The sequence below is a fragment of the Gopherus evgoodei genome, chromosome 19, assembly GCF_007399415.2.
Source record: "Gopherus evgoodei ecotype Sinaloan lineage chromosome 19, rGopEvg1_v1.p, whole genome shotgun sequence".
Classification (NCBI taxonomy): domain Eukaryota; kingdom Metazoa; phylum Chordata; order Testudines; family Testudinidae; genus Gopherus; species Gopherus evgoodei.
Genome location: NC_044340.1, coordinates 14,809,898 through 14,832,664, shown reverse-complemented (window position 1 = coordinate 14,832,664; position 22,767 = coordinate 14,809,898). Strand labels below are relative to the sequence as shown.

At 48.3% G+C, this 22,767-nt stretch overlaps 2 protein-coding genes across 3 annotated transcripts; both read left to right on the top strand.

Annotated features, from left to right (window-relative positions):
- Window positions 1-505: 505 nt before the first annotated feature.
- LOC115637323 (TLC domain-containing protein 5-like) lies at window positions 506-3,522 on the top strand. Its single transcript, XM_030538497.1, has 2 exons — window positions 506-704; window positions 2,984-3,522. The coding sequence occupies exons 1-2, from the start codon at window positions 506-508 to the stop codon at window positions 3,520-3,522; spliced, it is 738 nt and encodes a 245-aa protein (XP_030394357.1).
- Window positions 3,523-9,368: 5,846 nt separating this feature from the next.
- On the top strand, window positions 9,369-21,746 carry LOC115637334 (TLC domain-containing protein 5-like). 2 transcript variants are annotated; one of them, XM_030538515.1, is made up of 3 exons: window positions 9,369-9,432; window positions 14,237-14,436; window positions 16,579-21,746. In XM_030538515.1, the coding sequence occupies exons 2-3, from the start codon at window positions 14,238-14,240 to the stop codon at window positions 17,115-17,117; spliced, it is 738 nt and encodes a 245-aa protein (XP_030394375.1). In that variant the 5' UTR covers window positions 9,369-9,432; window position 14,237; the 3' UTR covers window positions 17,118-21,746. The 2 variants fall into 2 exon arrangements, with proteins under 2 accessions (XP_030394375.1, XP_030394376.1); XM_030538516.1 differs by lacking the exon at window positions 9,369-9,432 and adding an exon at window positions 11,584-11,604.
- The last annotated feature ends 1,021 nt before the right edge of the window (window positions 21,747-22,767 follow it).

Sequence of the window (22,767 nt, the reverse complement as noted above, 5' to 3'; positions counted from 1 at the left end):
TCTTAGAGTGTAAGCTCTTTGGGGCAGGGACTGTCTTTGTGGGTTGGTGCGTTACCTAGCGGAACGGCTTCCAGGCACCATTCTCATACACATGGTGATGTCTCCAATAGACCTGCAGCCATGTGTTGAGCACTTGACTCTGCCATGCAAAAACAGGGGCGGCAACACTGTCAAGATGTGATGAAAGCAGGGATGGGGATTTTGCATCCATCCTCCGTGCCTCTGTTTGCCAGCTTGAAATGAGTGAGGTGGTTGTTTGGGAAACCTCTTCAAATTTCAGTAAGGTGAACGGGCCCGTGGAGAAGCTGATTGGCAAAGTGGCTATGTGGAGGGCAAAAAGGTTGGTTATGATGACCAAAGTACAGGGTTGAGGATGGTTCTGTGCGTCTTTTCCATCTGAGTCCTTGGGTGTGGCAGCTGGTGTTGATCAGTGCTAACTATGGTGGTGAGAATCTTTTTAGAGGGGTTATTTCACCAGTAGCCGCCTTTCTCTGTCCATTCTAGGATGATGCTCTCCATCATTTTCCAGGTGACCTGCAGCTTGACTGCCTGGCTTTCCCTCTACGCCGGTTTCTGCTATTGGAATGAGCACCGTACTTATGAGTGGAGCTGCCGGCTGGTCTCTCTGATGCATGGGGTCATTGTCACCTGCCTCTCTGGCTACGTTGCTCTTATTGATGGCCCCTGGCCTCTAACTCACGCAGGTATGTGTGGTGGAGTTTTGCCCTGGGACAAGTGATCTTCTCACTGAAAAGAGGCAGTGTCTCTGTCCTACCTGTGATCGGTGCAGGAGGATTAGTTCTCTCTCCTTAGAGCTCCCTTTGCTATTTCTTGCTGGCTACACCAGGTCTCCTTCTTCCATGCTCCTATCTACGCTTGGAACCTCATTTTGTTTGCCTGCCTGTAGGCCAAACCCCTGTGACCTTCTAGCCCCATCTCTCTGTCTTTCAATCCCTGACTGCCTATCCCCATCCTCAAGCTTGCTTTCTTTTCTTTTCTTTTTTTTTTTTAGCTGTTTCCCCCTTTTGTACTTAGCAGTATGCTGAAATTCCTTGGGGCAGGGCCTTGGCTAAGCTGTTGGGCAGAGAGCTGTGCACATTTCTAGACTTCATCAAGAATAAAGAAACTCCCTTCTGTACTCTCATTTCTGACTTCATCCCACATCCTGCATGCCTCGCTCATCCTCTGGAGGTCAGTAGGGTTCCTGCTGTTAGCGTGAGGATGATGCCTGACTGTCACTTAAAGTTTCAGGCCCCTAAACTGAGAGAGGTCTCTAGGGGGGATAGACTCTGCCCTCTCCCGTGCGCCACCCTGCTGCTCTGGTGGCTTATAAATAGGCCTGGTAGAATTCAGTGTTGATTAACTTTGGTGGGTAATATCAATTGTTCATTTTTAAGCTGTTTTTGTATTTTTATAAATGTTAAATTTTCACAGTTGGGGGCAACTATGTAGGGAAGTCAGGTAATTATTTAATAACAGTAGAAGTTGAGATTCCAAGAGTTCAAGCTTTAAAGTTAAAACACAAACAGAGGAATAAGGTGGGTGAGGTAATACCTTTTTTCTGGCCAACTTTGGTTGTTAAAAGAGCCAAGCATTTGAGCTCCACAGAGCTCAAGGGCCCACAGACCTGGAGAAGAGCTCTGTGGAGCCTGAAAGCTTGTACCTTTCACCAACAGAAGTTGGTCCAATAAAAGAGATCCCTCACCCGCCTTGTGGCTGTCAAAGCCTGGGACCAACATGGCTACAACAATATTGCAAAACCTACAAAGTGTCCATGTCACATGTTAAGATATAAAAAATAAGTATCCTAAATCCAGAAATGATTTGTTGATTGAACTATTCATTCACAGGTCCATTTGTAACCAGCCTAATTGAGAGGTCTAAATCACTGGATTTTGACTCTAACAAGTTCTCAGGCAGCATTTTTCTTGCTTTGATTATCTGTAAATTTCAATTATTATTGATGGAAATATTTGGGTGGGTTTGTGGCTGTACAGTGAAATCGACATTTATGGATTAAAAATCTGATCTTTCCAAGCCGGCTTCTAGAGGCCATTCATATCCCACACCTTTCCAGGGAAGAATTCTCCAGCACAAACATGGCATAGGGCTATGTGGGTATGCCAGGGATGGGAGGAGTTGGGTCCATAGCGTATGGCACTACAGGTGTTCTGTCTGGTAGTTCCTTAAGAGTCCATCCTGGGTTGCTAAGTGGCTTAAAGGAACTGGTGGGCTACCACACTCCTTCATTCCCCCTCTTCAGGCCGTGCCTTCTCAATTTGACCCCGAAACATCTGCTACCATTAGTGTGTGCAGCACGGTAGACTTTTAGGGCTATACACTTGGGACTGTATAAATGGGGAAAGGGGACTGGGGGGGAGGGGCTCTTGATGGACAAAATCCCTCCCATCCAACAAGCCCAGGATGCAGAGGACAGTTTGGGTCTTTTGCTTAGTTTTGTCTTCCTTTATTTATTTAAGGTCATTGTCTTTCAGCGATTCCTAGTCATAGTTGCGAAGTTTACAAGGTAAAATATCTTTCTACCTGCCAGCTGCCTGCAGACTTAACCTGAGATCTGAGAGTCAAGCTGGGTTCTTTCTGACTTGTGCATCGCTATGGAGATTTTGCCTTCAGTTACACCTATGCTGTTGCATTGGCAGAATATACCTTCACTCCAATTGCAAAGCTAACTGTTCTACTAACGAAGTCAGCTTTGCCTCATGCATTCGGCTCTCTTTGAGCTATGTAGGTTCTGCTGTGCTAATGGAACCCAGAAGTAGTAAATCTGGGGGTGAGTGTCTTCCACACTCAAATTGGCAACTCAGACTCTGCATACACCCTAGAGAGCAGATCTACTGAGTAAGCAGCCACAGTTTTTCATAATCTAGTGAACTGTATTACTATGTGTCCACTGTGTAGCTTTTAGAAATGGAGCCCTTAGGAGTCTCTCTTTTCAGTTTAATGCATATGTCTTTCCTTTCAGGGACACCAAACACACCTCTCCAGGTCCGTGTGCTGTGCTTTACCTTGGGTTACTTTATCTTTGACCTCAGCTGGTTCATGTATTTCAAGACGGAAGGAGATCTCATGCTGTCTCATCACATGCTGAGTATTGGTGGCATGGTGCTCGTGCTGGGGCTCGGCAAGTCAGCCACCGAAATCAATGCCATTGTCTTTGTCAGCGAGATCACCAATCCGCTGCTGCAGGCTCGCTGGTTCCTGCGGGAAACCGGGCGCTACCATAGCTTCATTGGGGAAGTGGTGGATTTCTCCTTTGTGGCTCTCTTTATGGTGCTGCGGATTGGGGTGGGAGGCCAGATCATGTATTCTGTGATCATCTCATCCAGCCCCATATGGCTACTCAAGGCTGGAGGCCTGGCTATGTACATAGTGTCCCTGGGGTTCATGATCGAAATCTGCAGCTTTGCTAGGAGAAAAGTGTTGAAAAAGTACAATGCCTGGAGGAGTGTGAGTGGCAGGGTTGTGCCCCTGAAAACCAATGGACATCTGACACCTCATTAACCTTGTGCTGAATAGACTACTGTATCTAACCTGCAATAAGGGACTGGGAATCCTGGCCTGGGCAGTCAAGCTTTGTGATAGACAACAGTTCAACACCAGCAATAATGTGAAATGGACCATTTAGTATTGGCTTTCACGAGCTGGACGAGCCAGAATCAGATGGTGCTGCAGGTGTCTAGCAAATGCTTATGGGGAAAGGGAATCCTACAGAAGGGTGTGACAGTACTAACTTCTCCAGCAGTCTCAAAAGGGAGGCTAGATACCACTCAAGCTGTTCAGTCTGCTCCAGGCAAACTGCACAGTCCAGGCACACTTTGTAACAACTTACTTCTCAGAGGCAGTAGGTCTGTGGGGAGTCTGATCTTCCCAGCTCTATCAGCTGTGTGAAGTCGCTTGCCCTCTGCCTCACTTTCCCAAGCTATGCAATAACATAATACACACTTGGACGAGAGGCACTACACGAATGCCAAGTATTTATTGTGGTTGAGCCTGGTATCTTTAGAAGCAAAGTTGTTTTTTGAAAGGATGGGACTGCAGTGGGGCTAATAACTGAGGCAATGTCTTTGCCTGGCTGCTTTTCGTGAAATGCCTCTTGCCCATAGTCTTGCTTCTGCTATTGGTATTTATACTCACACAACCCAGTTCTGGTCTTATTTGTAGCAATGTAACTTCAGTGGAGTTACTCTGGCACTGCACTAGCAAAAGCGGGATCAGAATAGGGCCCATCTGCTCAGTACACTTCTTTGTAGAGAGGTGTTCCTGGGGAGTGGTTCTCGCTGGCCTTCTCAGCAATGTAAGACAATGGACTGAAGGGGCTATGGAGACTGAAGCCCACCCCTCACGCTGCTCCTTAAGGGATCCTTTCAGGGGCAGGATAATAGAGGAGAATCTTGTCCCCATGCCATACCCGCTCTGCATAAGAACCATCTCCAGAGATGTAAAGCCAGAATCTTTCGTTAGTGCTAAAGTCACATGAAAACCAGACTCTGTTTTGCAGGCGTGACGGTTAAATGTCTGTGTACAAGTGTGTAGGCTTCAATGCAGGGCCCCTTCCCAGGTCCTGCCCTGGATCTGTCGCAGTGGGCTTCAGTTCTCAAGGGCACGTATGTTTTAATCTCCCTGCACTTGCACTTGATTTCCCTCCGGCTTTACTGTGTGGATTGCACTATGCTGGAGACAGCAGCTCTCATTTCAGCTCTGTTGTAAAACTTCTCCTGTTGCAGCTGAGGAACCAATGGTCAGGTGTTGGCCTCAGGCTACCAAGGTTGATTTCCCTGCCTGCTCTGAAATTTCATCAGGCTGGGAAGGGTGAGCCTTCCCCCTGGTCTATCAAAGCCATGCACTGCTGCTGGGGGAATTTGAAGGCAGCATGAGTGACTACAATGTGGAATACAGCTCCTGTGGTGATCAAGGGTCTTCTACCCCTCACCCCCTTATTTGGAGCCTATTCTGGTTGCCCCTCTTTGCGCTGTTATCTGCCTTGGGGTTGAGGGTGGCGGAAGTGGTGCACTGAGGTGATTGGGGAATGGAGCATGCACATGTGTGAGAGGTGGGGCAGTGAAGGAGTGTGGCGGAAGGGGGAAGAATCTCATGCGGAGGGCAAGAAGGAAACCTGCAGTTGCAATGAGAGATGAAAAATGAAGGGGAATGGAAGGAAAAGCAAGAGACAGTGCAGCCTCAAAGGTGGTTAAATATATTCTGAATGTGTTACGGTTGGAAATACGAGTGGAGTCGTCAAGGAAATACACATGCAAGTCAGCCGGAGCCCTCGGCTATGTGAAGGTTGTGTGACAGGACTAGCATGAGTTATGAACTCCTTGCCTGAGCTTGCTCCAGGCTGAGAAGATTTGTAATAAAGTGGCTGTCTTTTGTAGCATAAACTTGCTGTGCAGAGTCTCTTTAAACGTGGGATGGTAGGACCCAGGACTGCTGTGACTCAGGTTGTGGTTTGCTTGCTGACCTCTCTCCTAAAGCAAATGCATTGCCTTCACCTTCTAGCTGCTGTACTCCAGAACCTCTTTGGGTCCAGGTTTGTAGTGTATGACTTAATGGCCCAAGCATCTGTGTGACAGAGGGCTAGGAACCAAGAGCTAGCACTCTGACCACTATCCTCCACCCCCACCATTAGGCAGGAGGCTGATGAGCTAATCAGAGCCATCAGCTAAAGGAGAAGAAGGAAGTGAAAGACAAAAAGGTTGGCGGGTGCAAGGGATACAGGATCTCAAGCAAGGAGACCTGTGTGTCTCATGCTCCAGAGAGTGGGCCAAAGTTTCCAGTTGCATGTTGCTGCACAAGGCTGTACTGATGAACTGGTGGACAGGACAAACAGGTGGTTATAAAACTAGGAAGGATCTAGCCTGTTTTTGGTTGCCCAAAGGACAGAGGAGGTAGTCCTCTTAGAATCAGCTTTGGGACACCTAGGCTCACTCCTCTGCAGGGCCAATACGGTTCTTAGAGCAAGTACTATGCAGTGTATGTATAGGTTTTGGGGGAAGTGTTAGATGAGACCTTTAAACTGAGGTTCTTGCTGGGCAGGAAAAGTCATATAGCTCTTTGCCTAAAGCAGAGGTCTTCTAAAATGACCTTGTCTAAAATTTGCTGCTTGTTCTGACTGTGCCCTGTGTTCCACTGCTGACTTCCAACCCAGAGGTGGCTGGTTTTTCAGAAAATGCATTTGGTAAAATGCTTTGGAAGGGACACTCACTTAACATTAAAAAGAGGGACTATGTGAGAGGCCTTTGTGTCCCAATGTGCTAGTGCTAGCAGCCCTTTATAGTTCTACATATTCTCTTGCAGGTGTAAGAAGATGGTGAAATCTCTTAATGCACCATCCCCTTCCCAAACTAGCAACTGCTGATGGATCTGATAGTTTTGAAATCACTAATAAATCTGCTATTGTTTTGAGTGATTTGATCTCTAATAAAAACAAGCTTGTCCCCAGAACAATGGGATACATGGCAGATAAAACTATAGGCTTTTTATCAAAAGGAAGTGCCCAGAAATCTTCAACTAATGCAGCTTGCAATTGGAGGGGAGCCAACCCATCACCATTTCTCACTGTTTGACACGAAGTATCTTTGAAATTAAGTCATGCAGCCTAACAAATCTAGTGTTTTATTACTGTGCATGTTACAACCCACATGCTAACTGGTATTATGAAAAAATCTAGGTTGAAGGACAGTTTACTGATGAAATGACTGGCCTGGGACTCCAGAAATCTGGGTTCAATTCCTAGCTCTGCCACACACTTCCCATGGGATTCTGGGCAAGTCACTGGTTCTCTGTGCCTGAGTTTCCTGATCTATAAAATGAGTATAATTAGGCTTGGAAGAAGTAGATTTGTATTGGTAAATTTCAATTTCACTGATGCCACCAAAAGTGACATTTCCGTCCATAATAATCAATTTATAGATAGGCAAAGTAAGAGAAATCCTGCTTGAGAACTTTTCAGAGCTTAATTTAAGGATGTTTACTTTGTATGTTTTGAAGTGATATTGATCTTTTGTGGTTTACCTGTTAAAAGCATTCATTTGTTTAATCTCATCTATTAAATATTCTTCCTAATTTCCTGCAACTGTGAAAATTTGATAAACATAAACATAATCATAACTTTATACAACTGTGAAAATGTAAATTGATGCTTAAAATAAACATCTGTTGAAATTATTTTTAAAAATCAAAAATTGGATTCTCCCCTGCATAGGTATAAAATGTCCTGAGTCTGTCCTGTCTAGTAAGATTCTACCTGCAGCACCTGGGCTGATTGGGGGACCTTGATCTCAGTTGGGCCCTTAACACTGCTGTATTACTGCCAGTCACAGTGCTGTTGTCTTCTTCTGTGAGTCCTCCAATGCAATGCACTGGAACTTCCCAGGTTGTGGCTGTCAGTACTGATTCTTGCGGATCAAATGTCATGATTCTGCTGATTGGTTATAGTTTCTCAAATAGGATGTGAGCCTAGGGTCTGTAGTGGCTTTGCCTACTGCAGCAAAGGCCCAAGCATGTAGAAATGGGGAAAAAGCTGTATGGGAGAATTAAGTTGGTTCCCTTGCAGGGGAGGTTTAGTTTCATCACCCCTAAAGGATGAAGCTGCTCGAAGTAATAGGAGCCTATACCTGATCTACCAGAAAGCCAAGTTTGAGTAATACGTAATGCACGGCACCGTGCATGTGGGAACTGAGCCATGCTCTACAATGCAAACCACACCTGGCCAGCCTTAAATGTATTGTTAGGTAAAGCTTGATAAATCTTTCTCTTGAGGCAGATGTGAGGGGACAGCTTTCATCTCTCTCCCCTTCATGAATCTGAGAAACATACACCCTACCCTGAGGAGGATTTTGTGGGAGCAGTGATGAGCCTGAGAGGCCACTGGGTTCTTCAGTGTGGTTTAAAAAAAAATCACAACACTCACCGTTTTCACAGCGTAACACAAAGGAGACCCTTTAGTACAGCAGCCTTCATTGTCACATCCCCTGAAGAGCCAGATTTACCACAATAGATGTAAGTTGTTATAATGTAGATCTACCTCCCCCTCCCCTCTCCTCCCCTCCCCTCTCTGTTCAGGGCTCTATGGGTATGTGTACACTGCTCGCCAAGTCTGGGCTCCGATTCGCGTTTGAACCCAAGTCCTCCTTTCGCCACACACAAATCAGGCAGACTCAGGTCAGTGAGCCCACAGGACCCAGGTTGAGAAAGGAGGTGGGGAGGGGGTCAGACCCTGAGTCCTGCTGTGATGAAGGGCCAAGCCTTCTTATTTTGCAGTGTGGATGCAGCTAAAGCTGGAGAACTACAGCAGCAGATCTGCCTAGGGCAGTAGGGACCTGTTTGCAAGGCTGTGAGTTCCAGATCAAGCAGCTATAAGCCTAGGTTTACGATGCACCATAGATGGGGGCTCGGAAACACTGAGTCTGTGGCATGGATCCCACGGACAGTGTCGACACAGCCTGTGGGGCTAGGTGCTGTTTGCACATCAAGGAGTAAAGGAGTCCCTGCCCCACGAGCTTCCAGTCAAAGCAAAGCTCTAGGTTTTATAATCACTGGTTGGATCTCTGTGTTGTACTGCCTGGATCTCTGTGGGAAGGAAGGGTGAGAAAGGGGGTTATGCTCAGCTGCCCTAGATCTGGGCACGTGAAGTTGGGGTTAGGGTGTATGGCTCTCTTTCCCCCTCTGGCCTCAATCGTCGTGTAAGGAAGGGTGGCTGTATATTGCTTTGCTGAGACTGGACTAGCACAGTCCCTACTAACAGCTGAGGACATTGCTATAAGAACGGCCACAGTGGGTCAGACCAAAGGTCCATCTAGCCCAGTGTCCTGTCTACCGACAGTGGCCAATGCCAGGTGCCCCAGAGGGAATGAACAGAACAGGTAATCATCAAGTGATCCATCCCGTAAGGCCCATTCCCAGCTTCCAGCAAATATCAGCTATCTGAGCTGATGCAGAGTTCCCTCACTAGTGAGACAGTAATGCAGCCATTCAATAGGTACAACAAGGCCCTGATTCGGAGAGGGGGTGTCTTTGGGGGTGCTACTACTGTAATGTACATAATGCCAATATAAGTCACAGCCTCTTCTCCTAGGCGCTGGGAGAGAGTGTGGACAAGGCCAGATGAGGGGTGGTTGTGTTTCTTGCGGCTCCCTCGCCAAAAACAAATAAATCCCCCCTGTACATAAGGGTCTGGAGGGAGTTTGTCCTCTCCCCCCACACCCAAACACATTTTCTGCTCAGCTGGCCCCGTGCTGCCGTCCGTCCTCCCCACCAGCAGGCGACCCTAAGCCGAGATCCTCTCTGTCTGCAGCCGGCTGCCAGAGCCTCCTGCGCGGCGCTCTGTGGTTCCTGTTACCGAGAGACGCTTTGCTTACAGGGGCGGAGGAGCTGAGCAGGATCCCGGCTGCGGCCTGGAGCTCTGGCCAGGTAACCGCGCCAGGCGCGCACGGGGCTCCCTAGCTCTCCGGGCCAGCGGGGGCGCACGGGCATCTCCGGGACAAGGGCGCATGGAACTCAGCTCCCCAGGGGCGCACGGGGGTCCCCATCCTTATAGACCAAAGGGGGCGCACGGGGCTCCCTAGCTCTCCGGGCCAGCGGGGGCGCACGGGCATCTCCGGGACAAGGGCGCATGGAACTCAGCTCCCCAGGGGCGCACGGGGGTCCCCATCCTTATAGACCAAAGGGGGCGCACGGGGCTCCCTAGCTCTCCGGGCCAGCGGGGGCGCACGGGCATCTCCGGGACAAGGGCGCATGGAACTCAGCTCCCCAGGGGCGCACGGGGGTCCCCATCCTTATAGACCAAAGGGGGCGCACGGGGCTCCCTAGCTCTCCGGGCCAGCGGGGGCGCACGGGCATCTCCGGGACAAGGGCGCATGGAACTCAGCTCCCCAGGGGCGCACGGGGGTCCCCATCCTTATAGACCAAAGGGGGCGCACGGGGCTCCCTAGCTCTCCGGGCCAGCGGGGGCGCACGGGCATCTCCGGGACAAGGGCGCATGGAACTCAGCTCCCCAGGGGCGCACGGGGGTCCCCATCCTTATAGACCAAAGGGGGCGCACGGGGGTCCCCATCTCTCTAGACCAAAGGGGGTGCACGGGAGTCCCTAGCTCTCTAGCTCAAGGGGGCGCACTGGGGTCTCCATCTCTCTAGACCAAAGGGGACTCAGGGGGGCTCCTAGCTCTCCAGCTCAAGGGGGTGCACGGGGGTCCCCATCTCTCCGGACCAAGGGGGTGCATGGGGGCCCTATCCCTCTAGACTAAAGGGGGCGCACGGAGGTCCCCATTCTTCCGGACCAAGGGGAGCGCACACTAGTTCACCTTGCTCGGGCTCAGGGTGTCAGTAAGTGGTTCCCCAGCTCTCTCAGCACTGGTTAGTACAGGATAGGGGAAGAGACCCTTTTAGACTGGGGAGCCCCCCAGGGTGGAGAGAGAAAGAAGATCCAGCTCTGCTCCCCCTTGCATCATGCAGGATATAACGATCAGCTGCTCCTAAACTCTCTCCCAGCTCAGCGGTTTCGGGATGTTATTTCAATGTCCTGCTTATTCAGAGGCTCATCAGGTGCCGCCTGCCTGTGTTGTGTTCCCTGCCCAATGTATTATTTTGGCTGCATCCGCTGGCTCAGCCTGGTGCTAGGACGACCCGACTGGCATTCGCCAGCTTCTGGGAGTGACATTTATTTCGCTCTATTCAGTGCTGGTCTTTACATAGGGTCAGGGCTGCCCCCAAAGCCGATTTATGCCCTGAAGATTCCTTCATGCAGCTCAACTTTCTGTGCAGTTTTGTCTCATTCCTCTCTTGCCCCCTCTGCTGTTTTCCATGTCGTGTAGGGAAAGCATGAGCCCTGGTATCTGAGCTAAGATTTGGACTCAAACTAGATAGACAAGTCCTGCCTTGTACCGCTAGAGTTGGTTTTTTCGCCCCCTCTCCTCCCCCAATCCCAGCTCTGTGCACCCTTTCCCTCAGCAATATCTTGGAGTGCTAGCTACCTGCCCCATTCAAAAGAAACAGGAGCACCCATTTATTCCCAAGACTTTGGATCAGACATTTGCTCCTGCTAGGGTGGCCAGATAGCAAGTGTGAAAAATCGGGATGGAGTAGGGGGGTAATAGGTGCCTATCTAAGATAAAACCTCCAAAATCAGGACTGTCCCTATTAAAATCAGGACATCTGGTCACATAGCTCCTGCTATAACAGATGGAGAGACAAAAACTGTGAACTCTGCTTCACCCTCTAACATTTTGAGTTTAGACTGAATGTAAAGTAAATTGGAGGATGTTGTGGTGAGGCGGGAGAGTGGCAGTAGAGAGATGAAGCCTTCTTATGATATGTTTTATCCTGAAGAGGAAGGACTCTCTTCTGGTTACAGTACTGAACTGGGATTCAGGAGATCCGGTGTCAATTCCTGACTCCTCCACGCAATTTCTGTGACACTTTGGCCAAATCAAGGATGATTTAGTTGGGGTTAGTCCTGCTTTGAGAAGAGAGTTGGACTAGATGACCTCCTGAGAGCTCTTCCAACCCTAATCTTCTATGATTCTAATTCACTTAGGCCTGGATTGTCAGTGGAAGAAATCCCAGCTTGCTGTCATCTGTAAATTTTGTAAGTGTACTCTCCACTCTGTTGTTTAAGGCATTAATGAAAATATTGAATGGTACTGGACCTAATTCTGACCCCTGTAGAGTCCCCCTTTGGTTCCTTCCCCCAGTTTGACAGTGAACAGTTGATCTGCTTTTTGAGTATGGTCTTTCAACCAGTTGTGTGCTCACCTGACAGTAGTTTCATCTAGACCATATTTCCCTAGTTTGCTAATGAGAATTTCATGTGGCACTTTGTCAAACCCTTAAGTAAAATCCAGATATATCATGTCTACAGCTTTCTGCCATCTACTTGGCCAGTAACTCTGTCAAAGAGAGATGTTAAGTTGGTTTGTCATGATTTGTTCTTGACAATTCCATGTTGGCTATTCCTTATATCCATATTATCCTCTCAATACTTTGTGGCTTGTGAAGGATTGTGGGTTCTGAGTCACGGGAATAACCAGTGTGAGAGGTTTTTGGGTGCAGTGAGCAGAATGGGTAAGCAGGGGTGAGTTGAGATTTTTCCTTCTTATGTTAAACTTTTGAGATCTACTGATAAGAGTTACACTAGAGTATGTATTTTTATTACTTACTTTCTGCTCCATGCTGTTTATCTCTCACCCACCTTTTGCTTTCTATCATGCACTTAGATTGTATATTCTCTGGGGGAGAGACTATATTCTTGTCTGTACAGCACTTGACTGTCGCCCCTCAGCGCTATTGTAATACAGATAAGGAGGGATAGCTGGGCTGGGGGTAGGATCACCCCTGGGTAGTTTCTCAAAGGTTCCACAGATTATTCGCCATTCAAGTTTTGCCTTATATGACCACTACCATCTGGGGCAGTGCACAATCATTGTAAGCTGCTCTTAAAACAGAGTTTGCTTTCTACACCACTAAAGGAGAGGCTTAAACAGCATGTCGGTACCTATGAAGTTCCACATGTGGAGTGTGTGTGTTTAAAGAAAAATCTGTAATTATAATGTTTTAAAAGGCAGCTTTGCTTAGTTGAGCATCTTTCACAAATAGTATCCAGGAAATGCTTTAGTTTTGCACAGCTACTGTTAAATATCAGAGGAAGGAAAAAACACGCAGCAATCAAAGAGGGCAAAGGAGAACACGGGTATCTTTAGATGAGATTTGAAGCTAGATAGAGAATTGGCGAAGCAATCCTAGGAGGCTGCTCCAGGTGGCATGAGCTCATGCCAACGGTGCTGAAGAGACAGAAGAGCTGGGTGCTAACTGAACCGAGGTGAGTAGCAGAGAAGATCTGTGAGATCTGGTAGAGGGTTTTCAAATAGATGAGGAGCAATTTTGAACTGTGCCCTGAGATGAAGGGGAAAACGGTTGTCAGATGTTGGGTGATGTGGTCAGACTTCTTTACGTATGTGAGAAAAGGGAGTGTGCTGGCATCTGGAGAACTAGGACTCGAAAGGGAAAGGTGGTCCAATAGTCAAAGTAGAAGGAGATTATAGGGGTCAGGTGAAATCCTTGCCCATGTCTATTTATCCTGTTTACACATCTGGAAATGGTATTGTAACGTTCACATCGCTGAGGTGTTGGAAGGCCTGCTTATATTTGTGACAGGCAGCACTCCTCGGGTGGCAAGTCCTGTAGGAGTGCAAAATATTTCTCCTTGTTCTGGCAGAGGTGGAATTGAGATGCTTCCCTCCATGAGCAATGTTACAAAGCAGGGCAGGTGATGCAACGGGCAGACCTTTCAGACACAGAAGGTACGAGAGGAGAAGAAAAGTTGAGGCCCAGGGATAACTCTCGTACTTGGAGCTCAGTCTTAAAACTTTTTCAGAATGCTGCAGCCTGCCACTTAGGTAGAGTAGATGGCTGGGAACACATCCCACCCGTGTTCTGCACTCTACTCTGGCTGCCAGTCTGATAATGGGTCCATTTCCAAGTCCTGATCTTTAAGGACCCAACTGGGCTAGGATTTAGTGGCCTAGAAGACCATCTCTCACAACACACCTCCCCACAACAGGTAAGACAGGTGAGGTTGCTTCAGCTGGCACTCCCCATGGGCTGCTTTCTCAATATTGGGCCAGCCACTAGAATTCACTCCTACTGGGTCTAATTCTCATCACCTTCAGGGTTCTATGCCTGACACACTTCTTTCACACAGGCTTTCTCCTAACAGAGTCACGGAGGGTTCCCTGGCAGTAGATGGTAGCCTGTCCCAGAACTGGGAGGCAAGAGACCTTACATCGCAAACCTTGCCGATGAGTCACAGTGGGACCTGGGGTAATTCACATCACCACTCTGTAACTCAGGGTCCCCATCTGAAAAATGGAGACAATGATGCTGACCCTCTTCTGGGAAGCGATTTGAGAGCTGATGAGGCTGCTACTTATTGTATTCTATCCCATTGCCTGCGATGGTTCCTTACCCGAGTAAAATGGCTTTGTCTGAGGCGGGAGAGGACAGAAGGTGGCAGCTGTAATAGGATTTGCTGCATGCTCGGGTGCCATGGCAGCAGGTGCTTTCAAAATAATTTGTTATAACAAGCAGCAGAAAATACTAATTTATTCAGAGGAGGAGTCAGAGCAACTTAGTGGTAAGTCTGGAAATGATGTGATGGAGCCAATTGACTTTGCATGTGACTAAATTAACTAACCTTTCTCTGTCTCCCTGCCCTGTCCTAGGATGATGGCCTCTATGCCGCTCCGGGTGACCTGCAGTCTGATCTCCTGGCTGTCTCTCTACACCTGGTTCTGCCATCAGTATAAGCACCGTAGCTATGAGTGGAGCTGCCGGCTGGTCACTCTGACCCACGGTGTCCTCGCCACCTGCCTCTCTGCTTACATTGGTTTTATCGATGGCCCCTGGCCTTTAACTCACCCAGGTGTGTTATGGGAGTTTTGCCCTCAGGCATCTGATCTCATAGCAGAGAGTGGTGTCTTCTGAGCAACAGGAGCCCACCTGTCTTCCTCAGTGGATCTTCCTGGCTGTTTCCTTTTTGGGCTCCATCTCCAGTCAAAATGTAATTGGTGCCAGGAAGGGGGAATCTAATTAGTGTTGTGAATGCTCCCTTTGTCACCTTTTTCTGGTCTCACTCTGAGTCTCTTTGCAGCCTGCTCCCTCTGGAATGGCTTCTTTCAAACCCTCTTCTCTCCCCTGCCCTTCCATCAGATGGGCTATGGCTAACTCTCCCTGCTCCTTTGTTTGCACTGTATCTGTGCATTTTAAACTCCTCAAGGCTGGGATCTCTCATTTATGCACCAAAAGCAGACTGAAGTAAGTAGGTGCTAATCCCACGGAAGCCTCTGGGGCAAGTTCAATGTGTAACTGTTGTACACGGCTTATGAAAAGGGTGTGAGGGCCCAGTAATATTATTGCACTAAAGCTGCCACTCACCAAGCATGGGAGGAATATGAGAAACCTGCTAGTGAGTAGGAAACTGACCCTGATTTGTTTGTACAGGGAGGGGAATTATTTCATATACTTCTGAAGAATATAAGCCTCCATTTAAAAAAAAAAAATCTTCTGTGGTTGCAAAGACAGCCTTCCAAATGTGACCCAATGCAGTGCTGCTTTCCTGAGTGCAGATAGACAGCCCAAATGCCTCTGTTGCTGTTCATAGCTTTGCCTAGGCAACAGCGCTGTGAAATTGACAGAATTCTTGACACTCCTCAGCCCTGCCCACAAGATTCTGAGCAGCTGCAGTGAAACTTAACAACCTCTGGTTAATTTCACTCTGCTACTTGGAAAAGTTCTGAGCAGTGGTAGAGGAGGGTCCGGAGCTATTCACAAAGGAGGAGGAGGACACAAATAAACATTGGCTGATTGATTGTGGTGAGAGAGAAAGTACTGACCCCCTTCCTAACATGGGGCGGGGGGGGAGAGAGAGAGAAGGAAGGTCCTGCTAGTTTCCAGCTGCCTGAGCGGGGCTTCTAATGTATCAAATCTGTGAACTAGCAGCTGGTATACCCTAGCAGGAATCCCAGGACTTCCTTCCCCATTTCAGACATGGAGGATTTCAGGTAGTGATTTACAGGGGAAAGGGCTCTCCCCAGGCATCTGCCTTTGAACATAACTGTTGTGGTTCCAATTTCATCTCGCCTATCAGCCTCTGGCTAGTAGCTGTCTGGTGAGCATTTATAAGCAGTGTGACTATGGCAGAGGGGATGGCCTAGAGTTATAGGCATCAGTTTCCAAATATGCAGGGGTAGCTTCATGCGCCGGTGCAGGGACAGAGTGGGGTGCAGTTTGTGCCTCCCTTGTTCAGAGGCTGCCAGAGGCCAGTACAGGCTGGTGCAGCTGTGAGAGGGCTGGCTTAACGTGTGCTCTTTCTTCAAAGGCCCCGTGGGATTTTTGCAGGGATGCAGAATAATGGGGACATAAGAATCCCACCTTCTGTTCCCACCCCCTCTGCCCCTGCCCGTCTACCCCAGAACAGCCCCATACCTGGCACTCATGTGGAGGGGGAGCTGGTCATACGAGGCCCCTGCACTGGAGATATTCCCAGGGTGTGGGGTGGGGGGCTTGCCTCTGCCCTGCAATCCCTCTCTGCCAACCTAACTGGCATAAAGAGGCTTTCGTGCTGCAAGGACTCAGGCCTATGACCCTCTGGAATCACAGGTTTGAATCCTGGCAGGGCGGCCCCACTCTTAAAAGCTGCGGTCCTGTCTGCTATGAGCATCATAGCTCCCCATGGTGAAGGAGAGCTGTCCCTTACAGGGAGGATTTTCCTCCCCACTCCGTGCACTATTATGTGCCAGCATGCATCTGAGTTCTGCCCTCCACCGGAGGCCTTGCTACATTTGGTAGGGAAGTGATTCATGGTGGTGGGGGGCATGTTTCTGTAATGCTTTCTGGGCTCCTTTGGGATGGGAGGTGTTTTGCAAACATAGAGGCTGTTATCGTGACTTGCGCAATGCCAGGCAAAGCAGCCGTTGCTGGAAGAGAACACCTTGTCCCTTCTGCAGATCCTGCCTGCCTGGCGTCTCCTCACTTTAATGTACCAGCTGGTGTCTTTCCTTTCCAGGGTCCCCGAACACACCCCTCCAGGTGCATGGGCTGTGCCTTAGCTTGGGCTACTTCCTCTTCGACCTGGGCTGGTGCGTATACTTCCAGGCGGAGGGCGCTCTGATGTTGGCCCATCACATGGTGAGCATCGTGGGAATCACAGTGTCTCTGGCCCTGGGTGAGTCAGCTGCTGAAGTCAACGCTGTCATCTTTGGCAGCGAGATCACCAACCCACTGCTGCAGGCCCGCTGGTTCCTACGGGAGATGGGGCTTTACCACAGCTTCACGGGGGATGTGGTGGATTTCTTCTTTGTGGCCCTCTTCACGGGCGTGCGGATCGGGGTCGGGGCCTGGCTCATGTACTGCGAGCTTGTGTCACCCAAACCCAGGTGGTTCATTAAGGTGGGAGGGGTGATTATGTACGCGGTCTCCTGGGTTTTCATGGTCAGCATTTGCCGCTTCGCTAGGAGGAAAAGCATGAAGAAGTACCAGGCCTGGAGGAGCCGGAGGAACGAGGAGCTGTACTCTGAAAGAAATGGCCATCTGAAGAGTCATTAACCTTGTGGGCTCCAACTTCATGATCTTACAAGAAGGGGATCGAGCCCCTAGATAGGCAGGTCATTCTTGGGAGAGGAGCCATTTAACATTAGAGAGAACTGAGCCAAGTGCATCCCTGGTGTAACACCATTAAAGTGAGTGGAGTTACACCGTAAATGCATTGGGTCTGGAAGAGACTGGATTAGAGGTGTGCTGTGTGCATGTAGACATATAGCAAACTGCGTGAGTGGGGAAAGGGCTTCATTTACAATTAAAGCAGTTGCCAGTGCCGCAGCGCACAGGTGTAAATAGCAGTGTTAGTGGCTGACTCCTTCAGCACTGATATAATCTTGAAGGAGATAAGATAAAGCACTACGTCTCAGTGTTCGATGTACTGCATGGGGCAGGCACCTAGTGTGACTCTGATTTCCCGTTCAGAAGAGGTGTGGTCTAGTGGTTGGCATGGGGAAACGAGGAATCAGGATTCCTGGCTCTGCCACCATCTCGCAAGGTGAGTCGCTTAGCTCTCTTTGTGCCTCAATTTCCCCATCTGTCAAGTGGGGATAATGAGGCTGACCCACACCTCTGTGAAGCACTTTCAGATTCTTGGATAAAAGGGGGTCTCTACGTGCAAAATGTGGTAAATATTTATTATTATCTCGGCATTTCCTTTGGAAGAGAGAAGCTTGGTGGTTGAGCCAGAATGCAAGTGCAGATTAGATAGCAGTTGAGTCAGTATTATTTTTCTTCTGGTCGCTCGTAATTCTTATTAATTGTTTGTTTATTTTCTTTCCGTTATAGTAGCGCCCAGAGGTCCCAATCATAATCGACGCCCCAGCGTGCTAGGTGCTGTATAAACACACACAATGAGGCAGTCTCTGATGCGAAGAGCTTACAATGGCTTTTTCCCCCAGCTCACTCCTTTCCACCCCGATTATTAAAAACCATACCCACAATGTCGTTCTCGGTTCCCTTACTAGTAGTCAGGTGTCTAACCACTTCCATCACAAAAAGCCATATCAACAAGGGGCTATAACTGGCCCCCTTGCTGAATGTCTCCGGAGGTGGGCTGATCTGACCATGGAGACTGAATTTCCCTTTGTGATGCTTCCCATCTGTCCAGAGACAGGGAATAGCAGAGAGAGAGCTTGCTTTGCTGCTTCCTGTGCTCTGCCTTGTGGATAAATGACATACTTCTGGCTTGTCAAGCCAACATCTCTCACCAGCAGTAAATTCATTTAAAAACTAAATCCTTAAGTAGGATGGGACTGGCAGCTCGCAAAGTAACAACCAGATCCTGACCTTGGTTAACCTAGTGTAAAGGCAATGCATTTCTACTGTGGATTTAAAATGGTGTATCTGAACCCAGAATCTGGCCCAGTGTTGCCTTTGTGGTAGCTGGCTGACCTGTACATAGGAAAGCAGCATTGCTGACACTGGCCCCATGCACAGATTCTGCTGTATTGGGGAAACTGTGTTGCAGTTTTCAGATGCTGTTGTGTTTATCTAGCTGCAGTCTCTTAAGCACAGTTTGGTTTTGATCATGGTCCTTTTACGTGTGGATTCCGCCATGCACGAATCTACAGTTCATATTTCAGTTCTCCTGTAGACGTCGCCTGTTGCAACCAAAGAACTGTCAAGCGAATTGCCACATGCCAGCTTCAGGAGAACAGAGCTGACAGAAGGGCAGGCCAGTCCTCAAAGGGAAACTCCACCTGTTTTGCTCGGTGCAGTGATACAAATGTTCACTCTTGAAGGGAGGTAGGTGGTTAGCACAGGTAAGTGGTAATCAGGACTCCTGGATTCTATTCCTGGCCCTGCCACTGACCTGTGTGTCATGTGACCTCTTTGCTTCAGTTTACCCATCTGTGAAATGAGTATAATATTGACCTACCTCGCAGAGGTGTCTTGAGGATTATCAACAGTAAAGCACTTTACCCACCTATGGTGAGTGCTTTCAGGTCTCTGGTGAGTAGTGCAGAGTGTTACTGCTGTGATTTGAGATTTGATTTGAGAACTTTCCCCCATGGTATAAACTATGAACTATAACTGAGACTAACCTTTCTAACTCAAACTTGGCACTTCTCAGTCCCTGGCTTACTCGAATCACAAAACCCCAGAGGGGTGTGATGCTTTTGAACAGTGTTTACAGGCGGGATTCTGAGAGGTACCAGTTGATACTGTGAACTGGAAATATATTTAGGGGCCAGTCCTGCAATTTCTTCTCATGTAAAGTTCCTGTTTGATTAAAGCGAGGGTGGTGGGGTTGTTTGCCTATGTGGGGACTACAGGAGTATGTCTGGAGTCTCAACCATCTCCTGCAGTGGGCCTGAACCTGAATATCTTTTTGATGTGGAACTCTCATCAATCAATAAAGGGCTTGTGCAGGGAAGGCTTGCAGGTTGGAGTCTCAAGTATTCTTAGAAGAAAGCTGAGCCTGATATGTTGTAATTGCTGGACAGAAATGGTTCCATGCGCAGACCTAATGGTTTGGGTTGAGACCTAGATCTTCAGAGAAGTTTGGTGTGCAGTTGCATTCAAAGTTGATGCCGTTACATGGTCGAATAGCCATGGTGGGGCGTGCAGTGGAAATAGTAGCACGTGCAAATTAGATATGCACTTTGCACAAACCAGTGTGCACTTAGAAAAATATGAGCTGTAATGGCCGAGGAGTTCCTTTATTTGTGCTTCCAAGACTAGAAGGGGGACTTGTTGCAGATCCTGTGATCAATATCAGGACTGTTTAGAATGTTATACAAGGGTGCCAGAAGACAAAAGGAGTAATTGACAATGGCTTTGCAGAAAAGAGACGGCAAGAATGCTTCTAGCAAAGGCCTTGTAGTGCCTGCAGTGGGCAGAAGTACAGAATCATGGACCCAGGGAGAGGGAAGATACCTTGCCATCTGAGTGAAGCACATGGTGGGAGAGAATGTCCTAAATTACGCTGAGTAGAAGGGCTAACCCATAGTGTCTGGAACAGATGTGTGGGACTAGTGTGAAATACTAACTTGTGTTTGAATTACTGTGTAATAATTACCAATGTTCCACCGGTGGATGGTGTAGACACTTTCTATTACGTTTTATAAAATAAAGACACTTTAACTATACAAGGAACCGAGTCTATCCGTCTCTAATGCAGTTTCTTCTTTTGAAGGTAAAACGCTGGCCGCCAGATGAGTCAGCATGGCCCGATTAGGGGTTCTCAACCTTTTTCTTTCTGAGGCCCCCTCAACATGCTATAAAAATTCCTGGCCCAGCTGTGCCACAACCACTGTTCTTCTGCCTGTAAAAGCCAGTGCCGATGTTAGGGGATAGCAAGCAGGGCAACTGCCTGGAGCCTCATGCCATGGGGCCTCCATGAAACTATATTGCTCAGGCTTTGGCTTTAGCCCTGGTGGTGGGGCTCAGGCTTCAACCCCATATGTGGAGACTTTGGCTTTCTACCCTGGGCCCCAGTGAGTCTAATGCTGGCCCTGCTTAGTGGCCCCTCTGAAACCTGCTCATGGCCCCCCCAGGGGCCTCGGACCCCTGGTTGAGAACCACTGGCCGAGATGGATGGGTAAAGCATTTGGGATCCATACCCACCAATCAATGGATAAAGTATTTGGACGTGCAATCCTTCCTCTGACAGCAGCTCATTAAGGGGCTGTGAGCAAGTCCGTTTACCTCCATGTCTTTCAGTGTCTCCGTCTGTAAAAGGAGGCTAGGGTCTATGTCACAGGAGTGTTGTGGAGAGAAAACAAGGAGTGAGAACGGCTCATCTCAGGAAGAGAATAAAGGTCCCAAAGCCGGTCAGAATGAATGAGGCCATCTACAGGTACCTGGGCCCACTCAGGAGGTTTTCCACCACAGCATATAGAGGTGGGGATTATGCCCCACTGCCCCAGCAGTGTAGAGCTGTGGAAGAGCCCCAACTGGGAGCAAATTCCCCTGGCACAGCACCGGCATAGATCCAAAGCGAGCAGCCCTATGCCGCCTTGACTTTTCCAAGTCTCAGCCTTGGGGGTGGGAGGGAGAGTGTACTTGTAGCGTTCAGCACTGTATGAATTCTGGGCTGCCTGCTGCAGCCCCCTCAGTGGCCCAGAATCTGGAGGGTGCAAAGATGGCATGAAGACATACACCCAGGCTTTATTGTCTGTGTGGCACCTCTGAAGAGGCACAGAGCAGAATCTAGCTCTGAGCTGGGGGGAAACATGCAAGTAAGTGGTGGATGTGACAGTTTTCAGGGGACCCAGGATTGAGAGTCACCTTGTAACTTCCCCATCCCCTGCATGAGAAAAACTTGCTTGTGCTTAACTGGGTATCAGCTCCCTGATGCCACCAGCCTGTCAGCTACCCATGCACTCACCTCTGAGGTAAGCCAGCACTTACTGTGCCATGCAGGCTAATGATCAGTGCACCTCAGTCCCTGGGCCCCTTGGAACTGTAGTGTCAAGCCTCTTACCCACTGAACACCCGCAGAAACACCGTGTCTGCTTGTCTCCACCAAGGGAACAGAGTGCACCCCGGTTTGTGTGATTCAGCTCAGGATCAGCTCCTGACTTAATATCACAGCACTTAAATCTATTTATAGTGAAAACAACAAGTTTTTTATCAACTATTCTTTCTGAGAGTATGTGTGGATAATGGAAGGAAACAGTTACATATAAAACAAAACTGTAACATGCTTTCTAGAGACTCAACTCAAGAGGCTAACCTGTTTGTCAACTCTGCCTTGATGCAGACTTTAAAGCACATTTTCAGTAGACATATGTAACTCCTGACCTGGTATCTGTACATACATTTCACAAAGATATTAACAATCAATGTGACCCTGGCTTTCATTTAAGACCTCACCTGATGTTCTTTGGTGAACCAGAATGTATATACCAGAATCTGGATATTCTTGTAACCTCCTTCCCAGCTGGCATTTAGGGGTTCATGTATCACACTGGGTTCTTCAGTGCAGCTGAAACCCATCTTATTTTGTACCTTCCCATTCACCTTAAAATGCCTTTTTTCCCCCTCTCCCCAAATGACCACTGTTGGTCCTAGAATACATATATATAATCTTCCCTTCAAATCCTCTGCCATACTTCTGTAACTGATCCCCATACTTAGGTTTGAAGAGGCTGGTATTTTATAATATTCAGGGCTTTATTCCCTTGCAACAGTGACCCAGGCACTGATGAAAAAGCTGAATGTTTTAAGACGTTAGAGTCTAGACTTAATACCAGCTCTGTCAGCAGGTCTGTTTCTTGGATATGAAAGATGAGAGAATGTTTTAAGCCTCATGAAAGTCCTGAATGCATTTCTGATCCTTCTTCCAGACTTTGTGCAGCTTGGCTGGAAATAAAATTGCGAAGTCTGCTGCCATTTCCAATGAAATTAAATTGCAGAGAGAGAAATTTGTCTGCATCAGCTTTGAGTTGCATGAACAGTTTCTGGGCAAGGAGGGACTCTTTTGATTATCCCAATATACCAGCACTTTTCTCCTTCCAAACCATAGTGTGCATGTGTTCTAGTGAATTAGCATAGAAGGAATTAGCTTTTTATGGGCCTGATCATCTTCCCATTTTAGGAGTGGTTTGCTTTTGATGAGCATGAGACTGACTCTGCTCTTGTCACACTACAATCCGAGTTGTGCAGTTCATTTGGTGGGAACAGAATTGGGCCTTAAGTAAAGCCCTTC

Excerpts from the sequence above, each read along its gene's own strand:
- LOC115637323 (XM_030538497.1), top strand. The coding sequence starts at position 506 with ATGATGCTCTCCATCATTTTCCAGGTGACCTGCAGCTTGACTGCCTGG. Across the intron at positions 705-2,983 it reads CTGGCCTCTAACTCACGCAG|GGACACCAAACACACCTCTC; the intron begins GTATGTGTGGTG and ends CTTTCCTTTCAG.
- LOC115637334 (XM_030538515.1), top strand. The coding sequence starts at position 14,238 with ATGATGGCCTCTATGCCGCTCCGGGTGACCTGCAGTCTGATCTCCTGG. Across the intron at positions 14,437-16,578 it reads CTGGCCTTTAACTCACCCAG|GGTCCCCGAACACACCCCTC; the intron begins GTGTGTTATGGG and ends TTTCCTTTCCAG.